Source organism: Mesoplodon bidens, assembly GCF_964165515.1.
Source record: "Mesoplodon bidens genome assembly, chromosome: 11".
Classification (NCBI taxonomy): domain Eukaryota; kingdom Metazoa; phylum Chordata; class Mammalia; order Artiodactyla; family Ziphiidae; genus Mesoplodon; species Mesoplodon bidens.
In genome coordinates, this window is record NC_138167.1 from 10,955,648 (window position 1) to 10,976,882 (window position 21,235).

General features: G+C 36.2%; 2 protein-coding genes across 2 annotated transcripts; one reads left to right on the forward strand and one right to left on the reverse strand.

Moving 5' to 3' along the window:
* Positions 1-2,171: 2,171 nt before the first annotated feature.
* On the reverse strand, positions 2,172-9,817 carry SMCO3 (single-pass membrane protein with coiled-coil domains 3). The gene is made up of 2 exons (XM_081248777.1): positions 9,794-9,817; positions 2,172-2,874 (listed from the first exon to the last, which is right to left on the reverse strand). Exon 2 carries the CDS (start codon positions 2,856-2,858, stop codon positions 2,181-2,183), a length of 678 nt encoding a protein of 225 aa, XP_081104903.1. The 5' UTR covers positions 2,859-2,874; positions 9,794-9,817; the 3' UTR covers positions 2,172-2,180.
* Positions 9,818-13,805: 3,988 nt separating this feature from the next.
* LOC308624911 (uncharacterized protein C12orf60) lies at positions 13,806-14,640 on the forward strand (the record flags this gene model as incomplete). Its single annotated transcript, XM_081248729.1, is given in 4 exon segments — positions 13,806-14,015; positions 14,019-14,132; positions 14,136-14,438; positions 14,442-14,640. Coding segments are annotated over 4 exon segments (723 nt in total). The 3' UTR covers positions 14,538-14,640.
* Positions 14,641-21,235: the final 6,595 nt, after the last annotated feature.

Sequence of the window (21,235 nt, forward strand, 5' to 3'; positions counted from 1 at the left end):
GTGGGTGATATATGATTGGCTAATGGGACCACTGTTCTACCTCGCCGCAGGCATTCTGACCTAATTTCCGGGAGCTCCATTTATTGAGACTACAGAGGCCTGCGGATAACTGACAGGGAAATGTTTATCGCTGTGTCTGTCACCTTGAATTGTGTTTTGTAGGTTTTTTGTTTCCTTCATGACGTAAGCGCGTGCGATCTTTCTGGAGTTTCCGTTTGAAAACGAATCCCCGAATGATGCACTTCGCTAGCGTGCCGTGCGCCTGGAAGTTCAGTAGTTGTTTTTACATAAAGAATATTTGTAGACCTAAGCAATTCAGTGCCCGTGTTAGAATCCCAGAGTGCTAATCTACAGGGTTAGTGTTTTTGAAGAGGAAATATGGGGATATTTGTACAATCAGTTTTAAATTTACGAGTGTGGAGGTTGGTTTATATTGGCTCTTTTGCTTTCTGGTCTTTTCACCCACCAAAAACCCTTTATGATGTCACCATACAAAGGGGATTATTCCCTTAGCTCTAATCTTCGTCCTTTCCTTATCTTCTATCTGCTCTTTAAGACTCCTCCCATATCTTTTCCCCCTAAAGGTGAGTTTAAACATTAAAAAAATATCAGTACTATCACTTAGAGGAAAATGTTAGATATAGGCCAATTCTTACTATCAGTTATAAATATTCCAAAATCTTGACGGAGATAGGTATTAATTTTTAGAAAATATTTAAATGTGGGCTTAACCGATAAGATTGATCCCTTACCTGAACTAACCTTTGTTTGAGAAAATTCTTGATTTGGTTTTAGACTGAATTCTGAGTCCACAAGAGCAGTAACAAGGTATAAGTTTATGAATCAGGTAATAAATACAAAATAAAATTTAATTTTGAAGATGAACTAAATTGTGACATTTTGCAACTAACTTATAAAAGCAATGACAAGGTAAAGAAAAGACTACATTTGAAAAACTATAGTATATCATGTAGCTTTTTACGTTTTAACATATGTTGAGCTTTTAAAATTTAAAGACATTTCTTGTACTTGGATGCAAGAATCAACTGTAACGAACATTCTTGCATGAATGACTTTTAAAATAATTTTGTAAGTAGAACCTAGGAGTCTCAGTGGGGAGTAATTGGTTGGTGAAGTATTTAGAAAACAAACACTTGGCATCTTCAGAAATTCAACTGAACCATTAGGCCTCTGTAGCCTTGGGATTTTCCTGAAATTAGATAATTAATGAAATGGATCACCTAAAGTTTTATATAGCAAGGGAAGCTTCCTCCTTTCTGCTAGTATTGAAAATAAAATTTCGCTTTTTAAAAAACTCATAAAGTAATAAATTACAACTTTCCTTTAAATGACAATTCTTAAAACAGTAAGTAGCAGTTTCTTCTCCTGCATACTAAATTTATTTATAAAGCTGGGATTTGCTTGTTTGCTTGTTTTTAAAATGTTCCAAAGTGTTCAGACATTCACTTGAGGGATATTTAATCATCACACCACAGTTGGTCAGGGTTGATTGCAACTATAGAAACAACTTTTATCTTTTATAGTTTTAACTTTTCCCTCTTAAAGTTCCATCCAGATTACACTGTGTAATTAGTAGAAGTTTACAGAACGATTGCCTCCTTTCATCGTTGATGTAAATTGTTACAAACCATATTTCAGTCTCTTCCAACTTACAGAAAATTGGATTTAAGCTGATGGTCAAAATTACGGTAGTATTTCTATTCCATTGGAAGGCTCAGTGTTTGCATGTGGGCAGAAGTTACTAAGTATGTCCCTTAGAACTAAATGATGTCTGAGCTGGTGATAGAAGTGAAAGTCTGTGCATTCAATGCAAATTTGAAGGATTTTGACTGGGAATTAGAAAAGGAAAAGGTAACCCCTACACCTGCTGCTCTACAATAGCATTCACCCTAATGTTGATCTGTAGAGCACAGTGAGAAGACATACCAGGATGTAATCTTTTACTCACAGGGTCTAACACCAACTGATCCAGGCATTCATCGTTGATAGAAGACTCTCTAGAGTCATCTAGTTTTAGCATCTTTGAGTCCTCTTTCTGAGTTGTTTATGGTATTTATGTCTATTTGGAAGCTTATGGAAAATGAGCCTAATCAAAGAAGCAAAACACTATTATTGAGAAAGAAGCAGAAAAATATTCCAGTGGCAAATAAAGTAACTGTTTATTTCATTTGGTGTTTCACTGTGTTGGTGACCTCAATAATGGCATGATGATATTTTTCTGAGGCTGACTTGAATTCCACCAGATGCTTCTCATAACTTTTGATGGCTTCTTGAAGCTGTGTTTTCTCCACTGCTCCCAGGATGGCACGGAAGATCATATCTATGCCAAGGCCAAGAACAGCAACTCCTATGCTACCAAGGAGAGAAGCACCAATTTGAGCTAACACAGTGACCAACTTGTTAATTATGCCAGTTGTGATGTTTGAGCCCACGAGTTTAACAGCCACTGCACTGGCAGCAGAAGTAGCTTCTCCCAGGATGACTGAAATAACCTTTTGTACTATTGCAATTTTCTCGGTTTCTTTTTCCTTAATATCCTGAAGTTTTCTATAAAGGGTTGGCTCTAGTTTATCTTTTAGTGCTTCATCAACCTTTTGCAATTCTTTTTGGATTTTCATCATGGCTTGGATGATGATATCACAGTTTTCTTTGATGGTCGCATCTCTTTTCATTTCAATGGAGGCCAGCCTGCACCCTAAGTGTGTATTTAAAACCCCAATCAGCTTATTGGTGGCATGGAAGCTGTCAGATAAGCAGTCAAGGAGCTCTTGGTGAAGACGATTTACTTCTTGTCGCCTTTTTGGGTTCTCTGGGTAGAGGAAGTCACTTTGAGCCATATTTCAAATATGATCTCTGAAAAATACAATAGTAAATCTTTACTAGAAATCTTGAAAAATATCTGCTGGATGTATAGATTTGACCAGGAAATCTTTTACTTTATGAACAGCAAATTAGTATGCTATCTAAGGAATTTCTCAGAAAACTCAACAAGTTCTTCAAAACAATTTTTTGAAACTTGGAGTCAGTGTATGAAAATATGGGTGACATAATACAACTTGTTGATGCATTAATTATGGCATAAGATCTTGTGGAGGGGGGGAGATCCTAGATAGGAAAGATTTGTGTTTATCTAGCATCTGATTTTTAATAAATGTGATTATTTCCAAGTAATATTTAATAACATATTTGAAATGGTTAGCTCTTGATTACCAGTGCTCCTTAATTTCCTCAACCTCTAGTCACCACATTGAATAGACCAACCAGGTTGATTTTTCTAATATTTGGAATTCAATTAGTAGGGTCAGAGGAATATTAAAATCTCTGAGTTTACAGGGCAATAATTGCTAATTTTGTTTGTATACTCTGTTATCTTAATTTACAATATTCAAAACACTCTTTATGTCTTTACAGGTCAATTATTTGCTCTCCAAACCTAAGAGGCATCCAAAGGCAACACATATAACATTAGAATGTTTACCAAAAAATCCTCGTGATAACAGTTTATTTTCAAGATTCCTTAGATTAAAATCTCACTTGGAGAGACAGTGGGCATCATGGAAGGGACAGGGCTGTTCTGACTATCTCTCTGGTTCTCCATTGGCAAAGCTTATAAATTAAATTATTTAGAATTGTCTATATTACACTTGACCATTATTCAGATACACTAGAGTTAGCCTCAGAAAGAAGATAATGTCATTTCACAAAGGTATTAGGGAATAAGTAGCGAGAGTACATCACAGAATGAATAAAATAAGTCTGGTGTTTGTAGCCTGCTTGTGTCTGTACTTTGGGCTCAGAGAAAGAAGGAATAAGCAACACCCTTCTGAGTGAATTTGGGTGAGAGTTTGAAGCTAGTGAGAACAATGTTCCTCAGTATGCACACCTGGAATAGGCTTACTATGTGCCTGACACTTGGATATTTCATTTGAATTCTTTGGAGAAAAGAAGGAGAAAATGGGGTCCTTTATACCTGTGTGGGATCTGGCTTATCCTCTCTTTGTGTAAACAACATCCTAATTAATCTGGGCCCTATCTTTCTAGGACCATTGTTCTTAGCCTAGATATTGGGAACCTCAGAAGCACGGGGAGAAGGAATGAACATGTTTTCTCTCAAGAAAGTAAACATGAACATAACCTATCCTCCAAGTTATAAAGATACAGTTTGGAAATGGAAAGGGGAAAATTTTTGAAAATGGATTAGGAACATAATAATTTTTGCTCTTAATTTTAGGAAAATGCACTAGTACCCCTGGTGGAATAAATTGTATCATGGTTAGAAATTCATTTTTATCTTTGATTTAGATACAGTACACACACACATACACACACACAAACACACACACACGTGACAGATACAAATGTCCACAAATTAGAATTTATCTCAATTCCATTTAAAGAAATTGTTTGTTAAAGGACTATTAAATATTCCACAAACTCACCATTGGGTTGCAAACTGCAATTCGATAACCACAAATTGGGACTTTGATTTTCGCTTTTTTCTCCTAGAAATTTTACGTTAAACTGTTTTCTTTTTTGGTTCCTAGTTTTCAGATCTTATCATGAAATGAAAACTCCAGTTTCTGACTTTGAATTTAGAAGATCACCAACTACATCCCCATTCAGATATTTAGGTGAGAGGAGTCTTTCTTACCCTGAAAAAGTGGGAAATTTCTCTAAAAGCTGTCATATGCCATTATCTGAAGGCATAGCTTTTAGAAAAGGTGTGTGGTTCTGTTTACCTCAGGATAAACACATGGAGAGATGAACCTTCCTCCTTGATGGGAGGTTGAATGCTTCCAAGTGGTCAGTTCCTTCCCAATTAATTCATTGTTTTAACACAACTTGACAAATTAATCATAAAATACATCTGAAAGACTAAATAGGTGAGACTACTTACTTTTTTCAGGATAAGTAATGTTGGGACTTTTTCCTCCTCAAACATTAAAACAGTATAAAAACACAATATTAACAAGTATCATATAGGTGCAAGAGTAGGTGGAATCATGGAACAAAATAGTCCCCAAAGAAGACCCTTCTATACATTTGACTTAACATATAATAAATGTAGAATCTCAAATCAATAGAAATTAGTATTCCATAAATGATCCTGGGATAATGGGCTAGCTTGTGGGGGATTAAACATTAATTTAAAAATATCAGTGTAACATATGTAAAAAAGATCAAATGATAAAATAGCTAGAAGAAAACAGATAATTTTCAAATGTATATGGAGGACTTTATAAGCTTAAAACCAATGGGAAAAAGTCACACAAAAATTTGACTAACAAAGATGACCACGTAAGAAGGACTGAAAGCAAACTGGTTAAAATGCAGGAAATATTAAAAAGTATTGGTTTCTAAGTAGTCTTGTTATTAATATAGAAAACAATCATAATCTAATAGGTAAACATGCAAACAACTCTGAAAAGACAGTAAAAGAAGAAATAGTAGTAATTAATTGATGAAAAGTTTCAGTCTTACCAGAAATCAGATACAGTACTTTTTCAACTACAAAAGTAGTATTTTCTTCCCTTTACATATTCAAGCCCTTGCACATGCTCTTTTATACCCTTCTTCCTAGGTTGCAGATATCCATAATTTTGTGCCAATAACAAGTCTGAGTAAGAGATATCATGATGTGCTCAGAATTATTTTTCACATCTAATGAAAAAAGGCTTATTTTTCTGAGTCAGGCTTACCTTCTTTTTTTTCTTCCTTGGGGAAGGGGACTGAGGGTTCCTTATGCAAAGAGATCTTCAGCAGCCCTGCCACCATACCTGCCCCAGCACTGAATACAGTTTAAAATTACTTCCATCCCAACTGTGAGATAAATGCTAGAGAATTAGGTGGAGGAGAGGTGGGGTTTGAAGGTGAAACCAATTAATTATGTTTAGGACAAGTGAAATTTGAAGAGCCCGATGGAGGAAGTAATTTAATAATTCAGTAGCAATTTACCTAATGGAGAGTAGTACTTTACTATTTATTATAAGGTAGTATGCTAGGCTCTGTAGAGCATACAGAAATGAAAGAGACATGGTCCCTGCTTTCGTGAAATTTCTAATCTAGTTAGGAAGTTAAGACAGATTTAAAACTACAACATCAAGTTGAAAGCACTACGTCATACAAAATTATAGATAGAGGTGGTGCTTGCCTTGTGCAAATTCAAATTTTAAAGAACTCACACTTTGAAGTAAGACAGAGAAAGACAAATATCGTATGATATCACTTATATGTGGAATCTAAAAAAATGGTACAAATGAACTTATTTACAAAAGAGAAGTAAAGCCACAGATGTAGAAAACAATCTTATGGTTACCAGGGGAAAGCGGGGGTGGGGGAAGGGATAAAGTGGGAGATTGGGATGGACATATATACACTACTGTATATAAAATAGATAACTAATAAACATCTACTGTATAGTACAGCGAACTCTACTCAATACTCTGTAATAACCTATATGGATAAAGAATCTAAAAAAGACTGGATATATGTATACATATAACCGATTCACTTTGCTGTACAGCAGAAACTAACACAACATTGTAAATCAACTAGACTCCAATAAAAATTAAGAAAACGAAAAACAAAACAAAAGAACTCATACTTTAATAATATTTACACTGGGGCCATGTGGAGACAGTCCGTCATCTAGGGAGGGTTAACAATTTGTAACCTTTCCAACTGACACTCTTAAATATGTGCTTGATACTTAGAGGAGAGGTTATACACCACTTGAAAAATCTTAGTTGGCAATGTGCAGCATTTCAACTATCGCCCATGACAATTTAGTCCTGATGCTTGAATTGCTTACTTGTCTCAGCAAAACAAAAAAGGTCTGCAATTAGTTGGAGTCACCCTTCTTAAAGATCACAGTTGTTACTTAGGCGTGCCCCAAGTGATGTCTTACCAGTGATATATAGTACTGTACCTGAGAGGAGTTCTGGGCCATACAGTCTCCTCTATCTTATTGCATTTTCAGGGCTGATCTTCTAAATATTGACTTTAAAGTTCAATCTTTTAAAATCATTTTAAAGTCATTTTTAAAAATGACTTTTAAGATGGGCATCAGCAGGTAGCTAAGTGGTGTACTTAATCCAGCTCTGATCACCTGCATCTTTTGTACGGCAGATCTGAACTTTTACACTATTTGTTATAACATGACAGTGCTCCCTGTCAGTGATGGGCAGTTACCATCCACTTCTGTACAGCCGAATTTGTGCGGCTATTTGAGCATTTTATTGTAGTGGTTCATGAAATAAGTTCTAAAGCGCCCTGGGGCAGCCTGATGGGGAATTGCTAGCCAGCAGGTGGAGCGCTTGGTCTCTGGCACGCCAGTTTCACCCCAGCCTTTGCTGAAGCAGCTATGCTTTCTTTGCTGCTCTATCTGAGCTGTGGGTGGGAAAAGTTTGTGTGATGAGAGAGTTCTTTTGCTCAAATAAAGTTCTGAAATCACACGTATTTTGGCTTGTTATTTTATTTAAAAAAAGGAAGTAAACAAATCTGGAAGCACTGATACTTGATCTGCTTATCTTAGGAACTTGGAATGAAAACAAAGACTAACTTCAGATGGATTCTTATTGGACCTAACTCATCAATTTTGTTGAAATAAGAAGTAAACACTCATGATTAAAGAGCATATAAGAAATGGGAGAAATATACTGACGACTGTATCTAAAAGTTAAAGTCTATTTAGTGATACTATACAGTTCTTTTAGTTTTTCAGGAAAGGAACCACCTTGCAAAATAAAAATGTATTGATTATCACATATGTAAGTAAAAACTTCTCAGGATACTTTTGTGAATAACAGTACTGCGTTGACTGTCAAGTGTTATAGGAATTTAAAGAGAAACTTTAATATGGAGGTCATTAGAGGAAGATTCATGGAGGAAGTGACAGGTGATTGTGCATTGATAGACGGTAGAATTATAACATGATGAAATTAAAAGATTTGATAAAACAAAGTATTTTAAAATAAAAAGTTTATAGCAATGATATAAAAACACTTTAATATGTAGGAGGAAAAACACCTATAAACCTACCATCCTGTTTTTCTTTTATTATTCCTTTCCAAGGTTTATTTAAATGCATAAGTATTTTTACCAAGTTGTAATAATAAGAAATAAAATTTCATCTTATATTAATTTACTTAAACACTTCCCTTATTTCTAGTTTTATAATTATTTTATTGGTTATATAAAATATATTTATATTTTATAAAGTATTTCATATATCTTTATCATAATTTAACAAATTCTTAATTGTTTCACTGTCTTAATATAAGTATTTTAATACACATAGTTCTTTTTTCCCTCTTCAATTATCTGGATTATTTCCTCAGGATAAATTTCCAGAGGAAATTCAGATTATATAAATATACGATTTATGTAATCAATAGGAATAAAAATTTATATTACTTTTGATATGTATTGCAAATGCATTCCAAAAACTTTTACACTGACATCAAAAATAAAGTTTTACAGCAGGACACTGGGTGTGTTTCAAAGTCAAAGACAATTCTGTTAAATATTACTGGTTTGAGGAGCATAAGGTCAAATTGAAGGCTTCTTACCTTTGTGGAAATCCATCCTGAAAAAGTTAATGATGAAATGATACTGAGGTTTGCTTCCAAATAATCTAGAAGGCAGATTGGAGTAGCTTCATAGAGGTAATAAGATCAAACTTGTTTTGATACTTTTTGAAGCTGGGTTATGGGGGTGTGGGAGTCTATTATATTATTGTCTTTACTTCTGTGTATGTTTGAACTTTTCCTATAATAACAATTAAAAACAGAAAGAAAGAAAGAAAGAAAGAAAGAAAGAAAGAAAGAAAGAAAGAAAGAAAGGAAGAAAGAAAGGAAGAAAGAAAGAAAGAAAAAAACCATGACCCTGTCCAAGCTTCTGATGTTTGGTCATTAGTGCTCTCTGAGGTTTTATCTTTCTCCAATGTGTCTCTTGTCCTCGCTACCCATATAGGGTCCAGCTGTCCTGCAAGGTTCACTTATCTGGAAGTGTGGGTATAGGGTATGGGCAAAGTCAGAAGCTTTTCAGGAGAAAATAACAGCTACTAACTAGTTCTGAGCTTCCTTCTTTAATTTAAATCAAAACCATGGCCTTTCATTAAAAAAAAACAAGGTTGATCATGGTGTGATGACACTCTGATATAAAGTTTTTAAAAGAATATTTCTGACCAGAAAACAGAATATCGAGGTCATTCACCAGCATTTATCAAATGTTCACTTGAGAAACCTCTGCCATATGCCTTGAGTAGACAATGTTCCTTGCTCTCAAGAAGATAACAGTCTATTTGGAGACACACAGCAAAGGCCCAGTGATATTTAAATGTAATATAGCTTATGAAGGAGCATAAGCACTATACATTAACTAGAATTAGATCACACATTCATATTTTCTCAGATACTGAATGCTTAAATTAATGTTAAAGACATAAAAGGAAATGTTACATTCCATGTAAACAACACACATTCACATAAGGGTCATTTCATCCTTATTCTTTTCTAAAATTGATGTCTTTACTACTTTATCATCCCCTCTGACTTAATTATATAAGCTGTTAATTTTCTTCTTTCTTGGTGTCTTCAGAGACATAAATGATCACCAGGAACATGTCATGGGATCTGCTTTTAAAAAGTTGTTTTGTTGCTTTATTATAGTTATGACTAGGATTCAAGTCTGACCTGTTACTGCAAACACCCTTTAATATGGAGAAACAGAGTATTATATCAATACTGATAGAAATACCCATATTGCTTACCTTGTTGTGTTTCTGAGTTCAGTGGTCCCAGCAGTTGTTGGAGAGTATTGTTGCAGTGCTTTTTCATCTGGTTTCAACTGGATGTTTCTAATGGAATGTGATGACTTACAGGCTTTGCTAGTCTCTGCTGGGTCCCTCTGCCTGTCTGGTTCATCGACTGTTTCTGCATGGTTTAGTTCTCAGAATTCTTTTATTTTCTATATTAATATAAAATTGGTATATATTAAGTGATATTAATTATAAGTAATAATTATAATAATTATAATAATAATTATAAGTAATTAGTGCAATGGTAAAACATCAAAATTTTTGTTCTTTAATGGACTTTTTTGTTGTTGAAAAGTGCTATCCAACTGAGCTAATTCAATTCAGTAGACAAGATGCCTCTTTGATTGAAGCTCTCAGATTTTGGGTTCCCATCATGTCAACTTTTCCAAATATTAAACTTCCTTTAGCTTCTGTTGCATTTTGTACCTGTTGCTGATTGATCTAAGTTCTCAAGAGATATAGATGCAGATATTTTCAGCCAAACTTAGTTTTTTTGTGTGTACTTTTCTTTCCTGGCTGGAAGTTCTGCTCTTTATCACTATCTCTCTTGTTATCTTGGTTAATTGTCTTGACAATATAAAAACCTTAAAGATCAACTTGACTCCTTTCCCTTAAAGCTTAGATCAGAGTCTCCCATGCTTCTTTCTCTAGATTCTGTCCTAATCCCCACTGATTCCTCTACAGCAAAGACACATCAGAAGCAAGAAAATCACGCAGCCTCAGTATAACTTACTGGAAAGACCATGGGCTTTAGAATTGTACAGTCCCTATTTTGTGTACCCGGAGTACCACTTACGAGCCATGTAACCCTGGGAAAGTAATTTAATCTCTCTACTTTTTTTCATAGATGTCATGTGAGTACTAGTTTGTCATTTAGGGATTGGCATAAAAGGACTATGAGATAATAAATGTAAAACACTTGGCACAGTGCCTGTTTTATGGCAAAAACTTACTAAATGATAGCTATTCTTATGTTAACAACAAAAATTCCTGTTGTTATTGAGTGGATAGAGGATTTGGAACCAAGATGCCAGCTAGGAGACTTGTATTGTAAAATCTAAAGGTGCTGCCCTATAGTTCTAAAGAAGGACCAAGTGGGGTATCAGTTTACTTTTGTCCCTCTGGGTCATTTTGCATTTGACATAGCCTAGGGACCCACCATGTAGGAACATGGGAAAAAAGGGAAAAAAGTATTGTGGCCAGTGTAGCCAAAGTATGGATGGATGGATGAGTAGGATTTCAATAGATGTGTAAGGAGGTGGGGTATGAAGGAGATGATGCAGGTGAAAGGAAAACTGTGGAGCATATTCAGGGAACAAAATTAATCCACTATGCTGGTGGCACAGAGTATATGTGGGAGCAGTGAAGGGAAGGCAAGTAGTGGAAAATTGAGAGCAGTTTGTTGATGACCTTAGATGCCATGCTAGGAAATTTTATTTTATTCTCTAGGCAATACTGAACCATTGAAGGTTTTTTGTTATGGGATAATATTAGGAGGTTTGGATTTCAGGAAAGTCAGTTTATACAAACTGGATAAGTGGGTATGGACAATAAAACATGGGTTACCAACTCCAATGCTTATAGTAACTGGACAAGATATGTAAGTAATTGAAACACTTAGTGTAAGACAATAGGGTATAGAGGGTGAATGTCTAGTCTAAAGGGGACAACCTCAGATCTAGGAAATTTCTCCAGCTCAGAAAAAGGACTTAATGTTGCCAGTTAATTTCATTTTTTCAGTAATCAGTAGAAATCCAGATTTCTATGTTTCAATTTTTAAATTTGCAACTGATAAAAATTTTGAAAATACACTGTGGTAGGTCAAACAAAGCATATCTGCTGGTTAGATTTTGCCTGTGGATTGCCAGTTTGTGACCCCTTGACAAAAATATTGGGATAAAATGTGAGACCATTAAAGTTGTCTAGATGAGAGTTACCTGGAGTAGTAGTTATGGGAATGGAAGGGAGGGGATGGATTGAAATAAGTTCAAAGGGAGTTAACAAATTTTAGGGACTGATTTAATATGGGGAAGAGAAAAGGAAAAGGGATTTGAGCCTCAATAATGAGGCAAGGATTAAGAGGAGAAAGTGTTTTCTGAGGAGATGAGAGCAGTTTTGGATAATTGTATGGCATATACTGGTGCAGTCACTATGTGGAGATGACCAGTAGGTAGTTGGAAATGTAGATCTGGAGATCGGGAGAATTGCTGAACCTACGCCATGAAGTTTAGGAGTCATCTGCATACAGATGGCATTTGTAGTTATGAGATCTTGAAGGGAGAAAGTGTACAATATAATAGGGACAAAAACACAGGCCTGCGGCGCTTAGGAGACTGGAAAGGCATTGGTGTTATAAGGAAGAGAAACCTATAAAATAAATAAATGCTTAGAGAGGATATAGAAGGACCAGAGTTATACAGCATCATGGAGCCCTCAAGAGGAAAAAATCTTGAAGTAGGAAGAAGTATTCAGCAATTTTAATAATGCAGAGAACTCAAGATGGTTAAGGCCTGGAAATAGGCCAAGATATTTGATAATTAGAAGTTATTGATGCCCTCCAGGAAAATAGTGAGGGATAGAATAAATTACAATGATGTAAAGAATCTCTCTCTTGAGAAATTTGAGAATTAAAGGAAGGAGTGAGATGGAATCATTACTTGAAGAGAAATCAGAGTCAAGCTTTTTTTTAAAACTGAATAGGGCAGTTTTTTCGTTTTTGTTTTTGTTTTTTTTGCTGCGCCATGTGGCTTGCAGGATCTCAATTCCCTGACCAGGGATTGAACACAGGCCACAGCAGTGAAAGCCTGGAATCCTAACCAGCTGAGTAGGGAACTGAGTACGTACATAGTTAAAGAAGAAGGAAAATTAAAGAGGGAATGATGGAGGATGCAAGATGTATTAGTCAGCTTGGGCTGCCATAACAAAATACCATAGACTGGGGGCTTGGACAACAGAAGTTTTATTTTCTCACAGCTCTGGAGTCTGGGAAAAATAAGATCAAAGTACCAGCCAATTCAGTTTTTGGTGAGGGCTCTCTTCCTGATTTGCAGGCAATCACCTTCTTGCTGTATCCTCACAAGGTGGAGAGAGTGAGGGAGGGAGCTCTCTGGTGTCTCCTCTTATAAGGGCACTAATCCTATCGTACCAGGGCCCTGCCCTTATTATTTCATTAACCTTAATTACCTCCTACAGAACCTGTCTCCAATTACAGTCATGCTGGAAATCAGGGTGTCAACACATGAATTTTGGGAGGACTTCAGTTCACAGCACAAGAGAAAAGGGAAGATGATTGATAGAGCAGAATTCTAGAGGAAATACCAAAAGAGGACTGTGAACATTGGTTAGAGACATTAACATTTTTCTCTACTGCAGAAGAAGACGAGTTGTAATGAAAGTACAGAAAGGACAGGACAGACAGTGGGAGTTTGTATTAGATGGCCTTGATCTTCTTTGGAATATTGCATTCTCTACCTCCTCAGTATGCTGTTATCCACCTTTCAGAGTTACTTGATAGTTTATATATTCTGTCTGTGATTTTTAGTTGTCATCAGTAGGAAAGATTGGATGGAGTGTGCTTGCTCTATCTTAACTGAAACCAGAGCCCCTCTATGTAATTTTTAATGTTTTATCCAATCTTTTTCACTAGATTGGATGGGTATTGAGGGTAATACCTGCGAATACTGTCATTCCATATGTCAGCATATCCAATTCAGGATCTAGCATGCAATATTTGATATGTGGTTTAAATTTAATGAAACCCCCCGATTCTACTCTGTTTTAATTATTTTTTATTAAAGCACAAGATCATTTCTGTTTTGAAGCTTGTATAACTTTCCAACCTTTGATAAGAGTTATTCTCATGTTCAGATTATACTTTCAGTCTCTTTATGGTTGACAAATATACTTTTAGTTTTCATTTGGATGACTACTTGTTTTACAGTGCTGAAACATTTCTGCTGAAGAAATGTCTTCAGGGTCAGAAAAGGATAAAGAAAGGCTCGTTCAAGCTGCCAAAATGTTCTTCTTTCACATGCACGATCTTGCTTCCTTCACAAATGCACTCACCGAATTGTTTAACAGCAGTATGAACACTCAGATCTTCTTGATGGCTGTGAAAGAAGATGGTAATGTTAAGGATGTCTTTGAACAGATGCTCAAAACTTTTAAGGAGATGTAATCTGCAGCGGTGGCAAAGCAGGACAGAATGCAAAGTGAACTTTTATGTTCCAGGATTGCAACAACTATGTGCTCTATGCTTGAGAAGAGTAGCAGTGTAAAGGAGTTGCCACAGTAGGCCAAAGAAATGTTCAAAAATGTCCATACACCAGTCATTGCCTCTGTGATGAATAATGGTAAGATCCCGAAGAGTTTGGAATCTTCTCTTTCTCTCTTGATGAAATATCCCATCATGAATCTTCAGTTAAGTGATGTCTATAGAAAAGACACCAAAGAGCAATCAGATGATACCACATCTGAGAAAAGCCCAAGTCCTGGCCCATCCAAAGCCACTACAATAGACACCTTGAAAAAGTTGCAGGATGCACTAAACACTGAGAATGCCAAGGATACCATCGAGTCAGCTGCAGATCAGATGGAGTAAATTGTCAAAACCATGGGACCAATCTTAGAGATCCTCCAAAAAGCCATAAAAATGATGGAAACCAAGTTTTCTGTGTTTAAGAAAGCCAAGGACTAGTAGGAGTGCAACAGTAGTGCTCATTTCTGTCAGAAAACCGATTCAAATCCTGCGAGCTTTTATAGTACTTCCTAAGACCTTGGATGCCAGACATGTAGTCTGTTGGGACATGAGTTTGAAGAATAGTCACCTGGCAAACCATTTACCTCAAGTTTTGCTTTATTCAAATAAAAATAAATAGTCAAAGAAACCCTGCTTGAAATGGCAGTTATTGAAGAGAATACATAGTTCAAAAAAATCAAATATGGTATTATATTTGAGGATGTTTCTAAACATTGTATTTCATCTTAAAGCATAATTGAAATAACCCTCAACTAATTCCCACTCTTAGTAATTCTATTTCTAGTTCCTACAGTGCGAGTTCCAGGTAGATGTATACACTATCACTAAATAATCTGGTTCAGGCCTAGGAACAAAACTTTTGCATTTTTGTCACTCATATATCAATTTCTGTACACTTCAGTGGCTTGCCTATCATAAGCCATCACTAAATACTTTTGATATAATTTATCCAGAAGTTAATAAGAATAATGAATGAGGAGTAATAGCATTTTCTTGCCTATGTGAATAAGATCAGAGCAGATGGGTTATTCTTTGTCTCCTACTGAAGTCTTATGATTAGGAGATAACAGAGGCTGAAAAATGGAAATGCTCTAACATTTTAAACAAAAAAAGACCTAGTGCTTGTTATTTGACCATAATAGAAGTAGGATTTCTGAGACGTGCTTGTATTGGGGAAAAACTAGACAAATCCATTTGCCTACCAAAAAGTATTGAGCTCTCATGAACTGCAAATGAGTGTATGCTCTCAAGATCGCCATATTTCAAAAACAAACAACCCAATCAAAAAATGGGTGGAAGACATAAATAGACTTTTCTCCAAAGAAGACATACAGATGGCCAAGAGGCACATGAAAAGTTGCTCAACATCACTAATTATTAGAGAAATGCAAATCAAAACTACAATGAGGCATCACTTCACACTGGTCAGAATGGCCATCATAAAAAATCTACAAACAATAAATGCTGGAGAGGGTGTGGAGAAAAGGGAACCCTCTTACACTGTTGGTGAGAATGTAAATTGATACAGCCACTGTGCAGAACAGTATGGAGGTTCCTTAAAAAACAAAATAGAACTACCATCTGACCCAGCAATCCCACTACTGGGCATATACCTTGAGAACACCATAATTCAAAAAGACACATGTACCCCAATGTTCATTGCAGCACTATTTACAATAGCAAGGATGTGGAAGCAACCTAAGTGTCCATCGACAGATGAATGGATAAAGAAGATGTGGTACATATATACAATGGAATATTACTCAGCCGTCAAAATGAATGAAATTGGGTCATTTGTAGAGATGTGATGGACCTAGAGTCTGTCGTACAGAGTGAAGTAAGTCAGAGAAAAACAAGTATCGTATCATTAATGCATATATGTGGAATCTAGAAAATGGTACAAATGAACATATTTGCAGGGCAGGAATAGAGACACAGACATAGAGAACAGATGGGTGGACACAGGAGGGAAGGGAAGGGTGGGATGAATTGGGAGATTAGGATTGACATATATACACTACCATGTGTAAAATAGACAGCTAGTGGGAACCTGCTGTATAGCACAGGGAGCTCAGCTCGGTGCTCTCTGATGATCTAGATGGGTGGGATGGGGGAGGGAGGGAGGTCCAAGAGGGAGGAGATATATGTATACATATAGCTGATTCACTTCATTGTACAGCAGAAACTAACACAACATTGTAAAGTGATTATACTCCAGTTAAAAAAAAAAGATTGCCATATTTCATATGATACCTAATAGAAACTTTGTTAAGAACAAGAAAGGCGATTAATAACTCTAGTTTTATTTTTTTCTTCTTAAGAAGTATGGAATTTACTACTCACTTTAAAAGCAGTTAATTCTAGTTCTCTCTTGGAATTTTCCTTTCTGAGAATACCTAAGATTTTTTCTCATTTAAACATTTTTTTTTTTTTTGCGGTACGTGGGCCTCTCACTGTTGTGGCCTCTCCCGCTGCGGAGCACAGGCTCTGGACACGCAGGCTCAGCGGCCATGGCTCACGGGGCCCAGCCGCTCCGTGGCATGTGGGATCTTCCCGGACCGGGGCACGAACCCGTGTCCCCTGCATCGGCAGGCGGACTCTCAAACACTGCGCCACCAGGGAAGCCCTAAACACTTTTTTGTTTAAAAATTTAAATCCTATTTTCTCTTTAAAAAAATGCTTGCTTCTTATCTAAATCTCAGAGGAGCTAAGTAGCCTGGACTTTCAGAATTCAAAGGTATGGAACTAGCTCTCACCTTCACCCCATTTAGCCCAATTAGTAGGGTCTTTAGAGAACTAGCAATCCCCCATCACCCCACTTATCTTGTCTACTACCTGAAAGAAGAGTCGGAGAACATCCCCAGTTGTGAAGTTCGATGATTTATACTTCTTTTTAACAGTTTGCCCATAATGGGGACTCAATATATCTTTGATATTTCCCTGGTAATTAGATTTTTTTTTCTTCTTTATCTCCACATGCATACACTTGTTTTCCTAACAAATGTGCTTAAATTTGTGATGAAGGCTTAAAATCTAATTTGCCATAAAGTCCTCCGTGAATTAACATATGAGTTTAAATTCTAACTTTTGTAATATTTTAGAAGAAACCTGTGTGCCACACCCCATTACTGGCAGTGAATGAGATTCCACTAACATGTTTCATTAACTTTCCCTTTTGTTTCTTGGGTTTCTACATTGGTTTGGTCTTGAATGCTGATAAAAATCTCTAAAAAAAATTTAAAAATAATAAAATTGTTTGACATCAGGGAAAAAAAATCTCTAAAGAAATTTTACACCTTTAGTATGCCTCTGGGGCTCAACACTTTCTCATTTGATGAATTTGTGCTTTGCTTTCTAACTCAAGAGTATCTGATTTGTTCCTAATATTTAGGATCATTAAATTAAAAATAAGGGAAAATCATTGTATTCATCATAACACCCCTTCAATTGTTTGAGATAGAAAATTTAATTTAAATTATTGAAGCAAAAATATAATTTATTGATTTATGTAATGAAAAAGCCCATGGTATACAGTTTCAGGCACAGTTGGATTTAGGGGCACATAGACTCTCACCAAGATTCACTTTCTTTTCATTTCTCATCTCTTCTTTCATTGTGTTAGCTCCATTCTCAGGAAGATAGGGTCTCTCTTCTCAGTGGCAAGATAGCTGCTAGCGATTCTAGGCTCATATTCTGCTTTCACTATTCTCCACTCAAAAAAAAAAAAGGCCCCCACCCCACTCCCAGCCCCAAAAGTACCCTGATTATGTCTCACAGTCTCAGATTGAGTCATTTTCTATCCAACATGAATCTCTGTATCCATGAAGAAGAAATATACCTACAGGTCTCCCCATAGGCAGTGGACTGAGCCAGCTCTGAATCAGTTGATAGCTGGGCAGAATGATTCTCTACGGGGATTCAGGGCAAAAGGGTACAGGGAAGGCAAAAACCACAACCTTTTTTTATGCTCTACTTTTGGAAGAGATGATGACACAGGTCAAAAACAAGAGAGAAGCAATAACTACGGGAGTAGGGATGCACTTTTTGCTGGAAGCTGTGAAAACAAAATAAAACATAGAGTCAAAGATGTTTTAGGTAGCAGAGATTTTTTTTAAAAACCACCTCATTTCTCCTTTGGTTCACTTTAAACTTCGAAAATTCCTAACAAAAATATTTGAAGCTAGCACTTTTAAAAAAATTAATTTATTTTTTATACAGCAGTCTCTTATTAGTTATCTATTTTATACATATTAGTGTATACATGTCAATCCCAGTCTCCCAGTTCATCCCACCCACCCCCGCCACTTTCCCCTCTTGGTGTCCATATGTTTGTTCTTTACATCTGTGTCTGTATTTCTGCCTTGCAAACCAGTTCATCTGTACCATTTTTCTAGATTCCACATATATGCTTTAATGTATGATATTTGTTTTTCTCTTTCTGACTTACTTCACTCTGTATGACAGTCTCTAGGTCCATCCATGTCTCTACAAATGACCCAATTTCATTCCTTTTTATGGCTGAGTAATATTCCATTGTATATATGTGCCACATCTTCTTTATCCATTCCTCTGTTGATGGGCATTTAGGTTGCTTCCATGTCCTGGCTATTGTAAATAGTGTGAAGCTAGCCACTCTTTAAAAAATATTCTCTCTTAGAGTTCTCTAAATGACAGCTTGCTTATTTTGCAGATGATAAAACAGGTATCAAGAGGTTAAGAGGTGTACCTCAGGGTACCCAGCAAGTTGGGGGTAGAGATCTCCGGATTTCCCATCTTTATCATCATCAGCAGCAGAATTATTACCATTACCATCATCCCCATCTTAATTATCACCATCTTTATCACCATTATGAAAGTGAACATTGATTAAAGGCTTATTCTGTGCTGGGATCATTTTAAGCACTTGCTATAAATTAACTCATTTAATCCACACAAAAACTATGAGGCATTTATCCTCATTATCCTCATTTTTTAGTTAATAAAACTGTGACACAGAGATGTGAAGAAACTTGTCAAACATCACGCATCTAGTAAGTAGTGTAGTCAGCCATCAAACTTAGGCAGTCTGGCTCAACTCTGTATTTTTAACCACTGTATTATCTCTCCATATATTGCATGTACATTCATCAAATTTTTTTTATTACAAGGTGAGCAAAAATAATTCATGCAGTCTTGTTTGGGGTGTGTGTGTGTGTGTGTGTGTGTGTGTGTGTATACTGCCTACACATACACACTCTTCATAGGAAAGGTTAGCAGCCACTAAGATGTGGCTGATGGAAGAAACACTGAAATATAAAAAAATTATTGTCAGGTGTAACTACTAACTGGGAGTACAATGGGATAAGGATATAGAATGAGATGGAAGATGTAAACCTTCAAAAAAATGGTCTAGGGCTTCCCTGGTGGTGCAGTGGTTAGGAGTCTGCCTGCCAATGCAGGGGACATGGGTTCAAGCCCTGGTCCAGGAGGATCCCACGTGCCGCGGAGCAGCTAAGCTCGTGTGCCACGGCGGCTGAGCCTGCGCTCTAGAGCCCACGAACCACAACTACTGAGCCTGCGTGCCTAGAGCCTGTGCTCCACCATAAGAGAAGCCACTGCAATGAGAAGCTTGTGCACCGCGGTGAGGAGTAACCCCCGCTCGCCACAACTAGAGAGGGCCCATGTGCAACAATGAAGACCCAATGCAGCCAAAAATAAAATAAATAAAATAAATAAATACAATTTGAAAAATGCTCTAAAGAGTGGAATCTCCTTTTCAACCAACCTTGCTGACTATTTAGCATAGAAAAGACATTTGAAGTAGAAAATTCAACTCTGTGATTGCCTCAATTGTTTGACCATATTGTTTGATAGGATGATCAGATGATGGGGAAATACTTTTCCATTACTTCCACATAATATATAAGATCCCTTGAGTTTCCTGGAATTTCTATTTGGAAAATTACCAACAGTAATTTTCAAAACCCCTCTTTTCTTAGATAAGAAAAATTAATAATGCATACTTATTTCTAAGCTTTTGTCAAAGTTTGTGTTAAAATTGTATTATCTGAATTCTCACAGGGACCTAGGAACAATCAATACCACTTTAGCAGGTCACTCCTTAGAATGATTCTCAAGCATTTTCTGTTTTGTTTTCTCTTCATTGAGGCTAGAGATCACAAGGACCTCTAACCCCACCCTTTCTCACTTTTTCATAGGATAAGATTCTACTGAAGAGTTGTCTGCAACTGATTGACAAGGAAACAATATATTATATTATAATCATTATAATATAATGATTTGAGGGTGTGATTGGCTTTAGTATTGAAGTTCTACCCCTAGATGCTTGACTGTGATCATTTTTGCTACTTTCACTGGGCCTCAGTTTTCTCATCTGTAAAACGAGAGCACCTCCAGGGTTTTGGAAATACTATGGTCACCACCACTACTCTTCACTTTGCTTCACTGTGATTATGCTAATGTCCAAGTAAGAGACAAACATAGAGACATTACTATGTGGTAATCATACTCATCCTTCAAAACCACCTCTTAAGCACACTTCATAATGACTAGGATATTAAAAATAGCTTATTTTAATTTTATTTTCTCAGGTTAAAGTAACTTTTCTTTCCTAACTCTCTTGATACTCTTTCTCTACCTCTCATATGGTCATTATCATTTCTACCTCACATTATTATTATTATTATTCTTACTTTCACACAGGCAGACAATATATTTAGGAGAATAAATGAAAAAAATCTGTGACTTAAATTACAATCTACAAACTTTCTCATTTCAGAACAACTCACAGTAACTTTACTTTTGTATCTGTCTTTACTTTTCTTCTAGACTCTTCAATGCTTTTTATTCCTTCTGCCCCTAGGACAGTACTTTTCAGATTGGAGGCTGTGATTCTATTAATGGTTTGTGACATCAGTTCAGTAGGTCATGGCCATCAATCTTTAATAATGTAATAAAATAGGTTAAGATACAAAACACTAGTTAAATGCATGTGAAAAGATCAACTATTATCTTGTTATATATACATTGGTGTGAACATATTTGTATATTTATATGAATGTGAAGGGTGTTTATAATGTCAATAGTCAGAGTCACAGAAGATTGAAACCAATTGTAAGTTCTCAATAACATTTTTG

Bases quoted from the DNA above. Each gene is read 5' to 3' on its own strand.
- SMCO3 (XM_081248777.1), bottom strand. From the start codon at position 2,858: ATGGCTCAAAGTGACTTCCTCTACCCAGAGAACCCAAAAAGGCGACAA.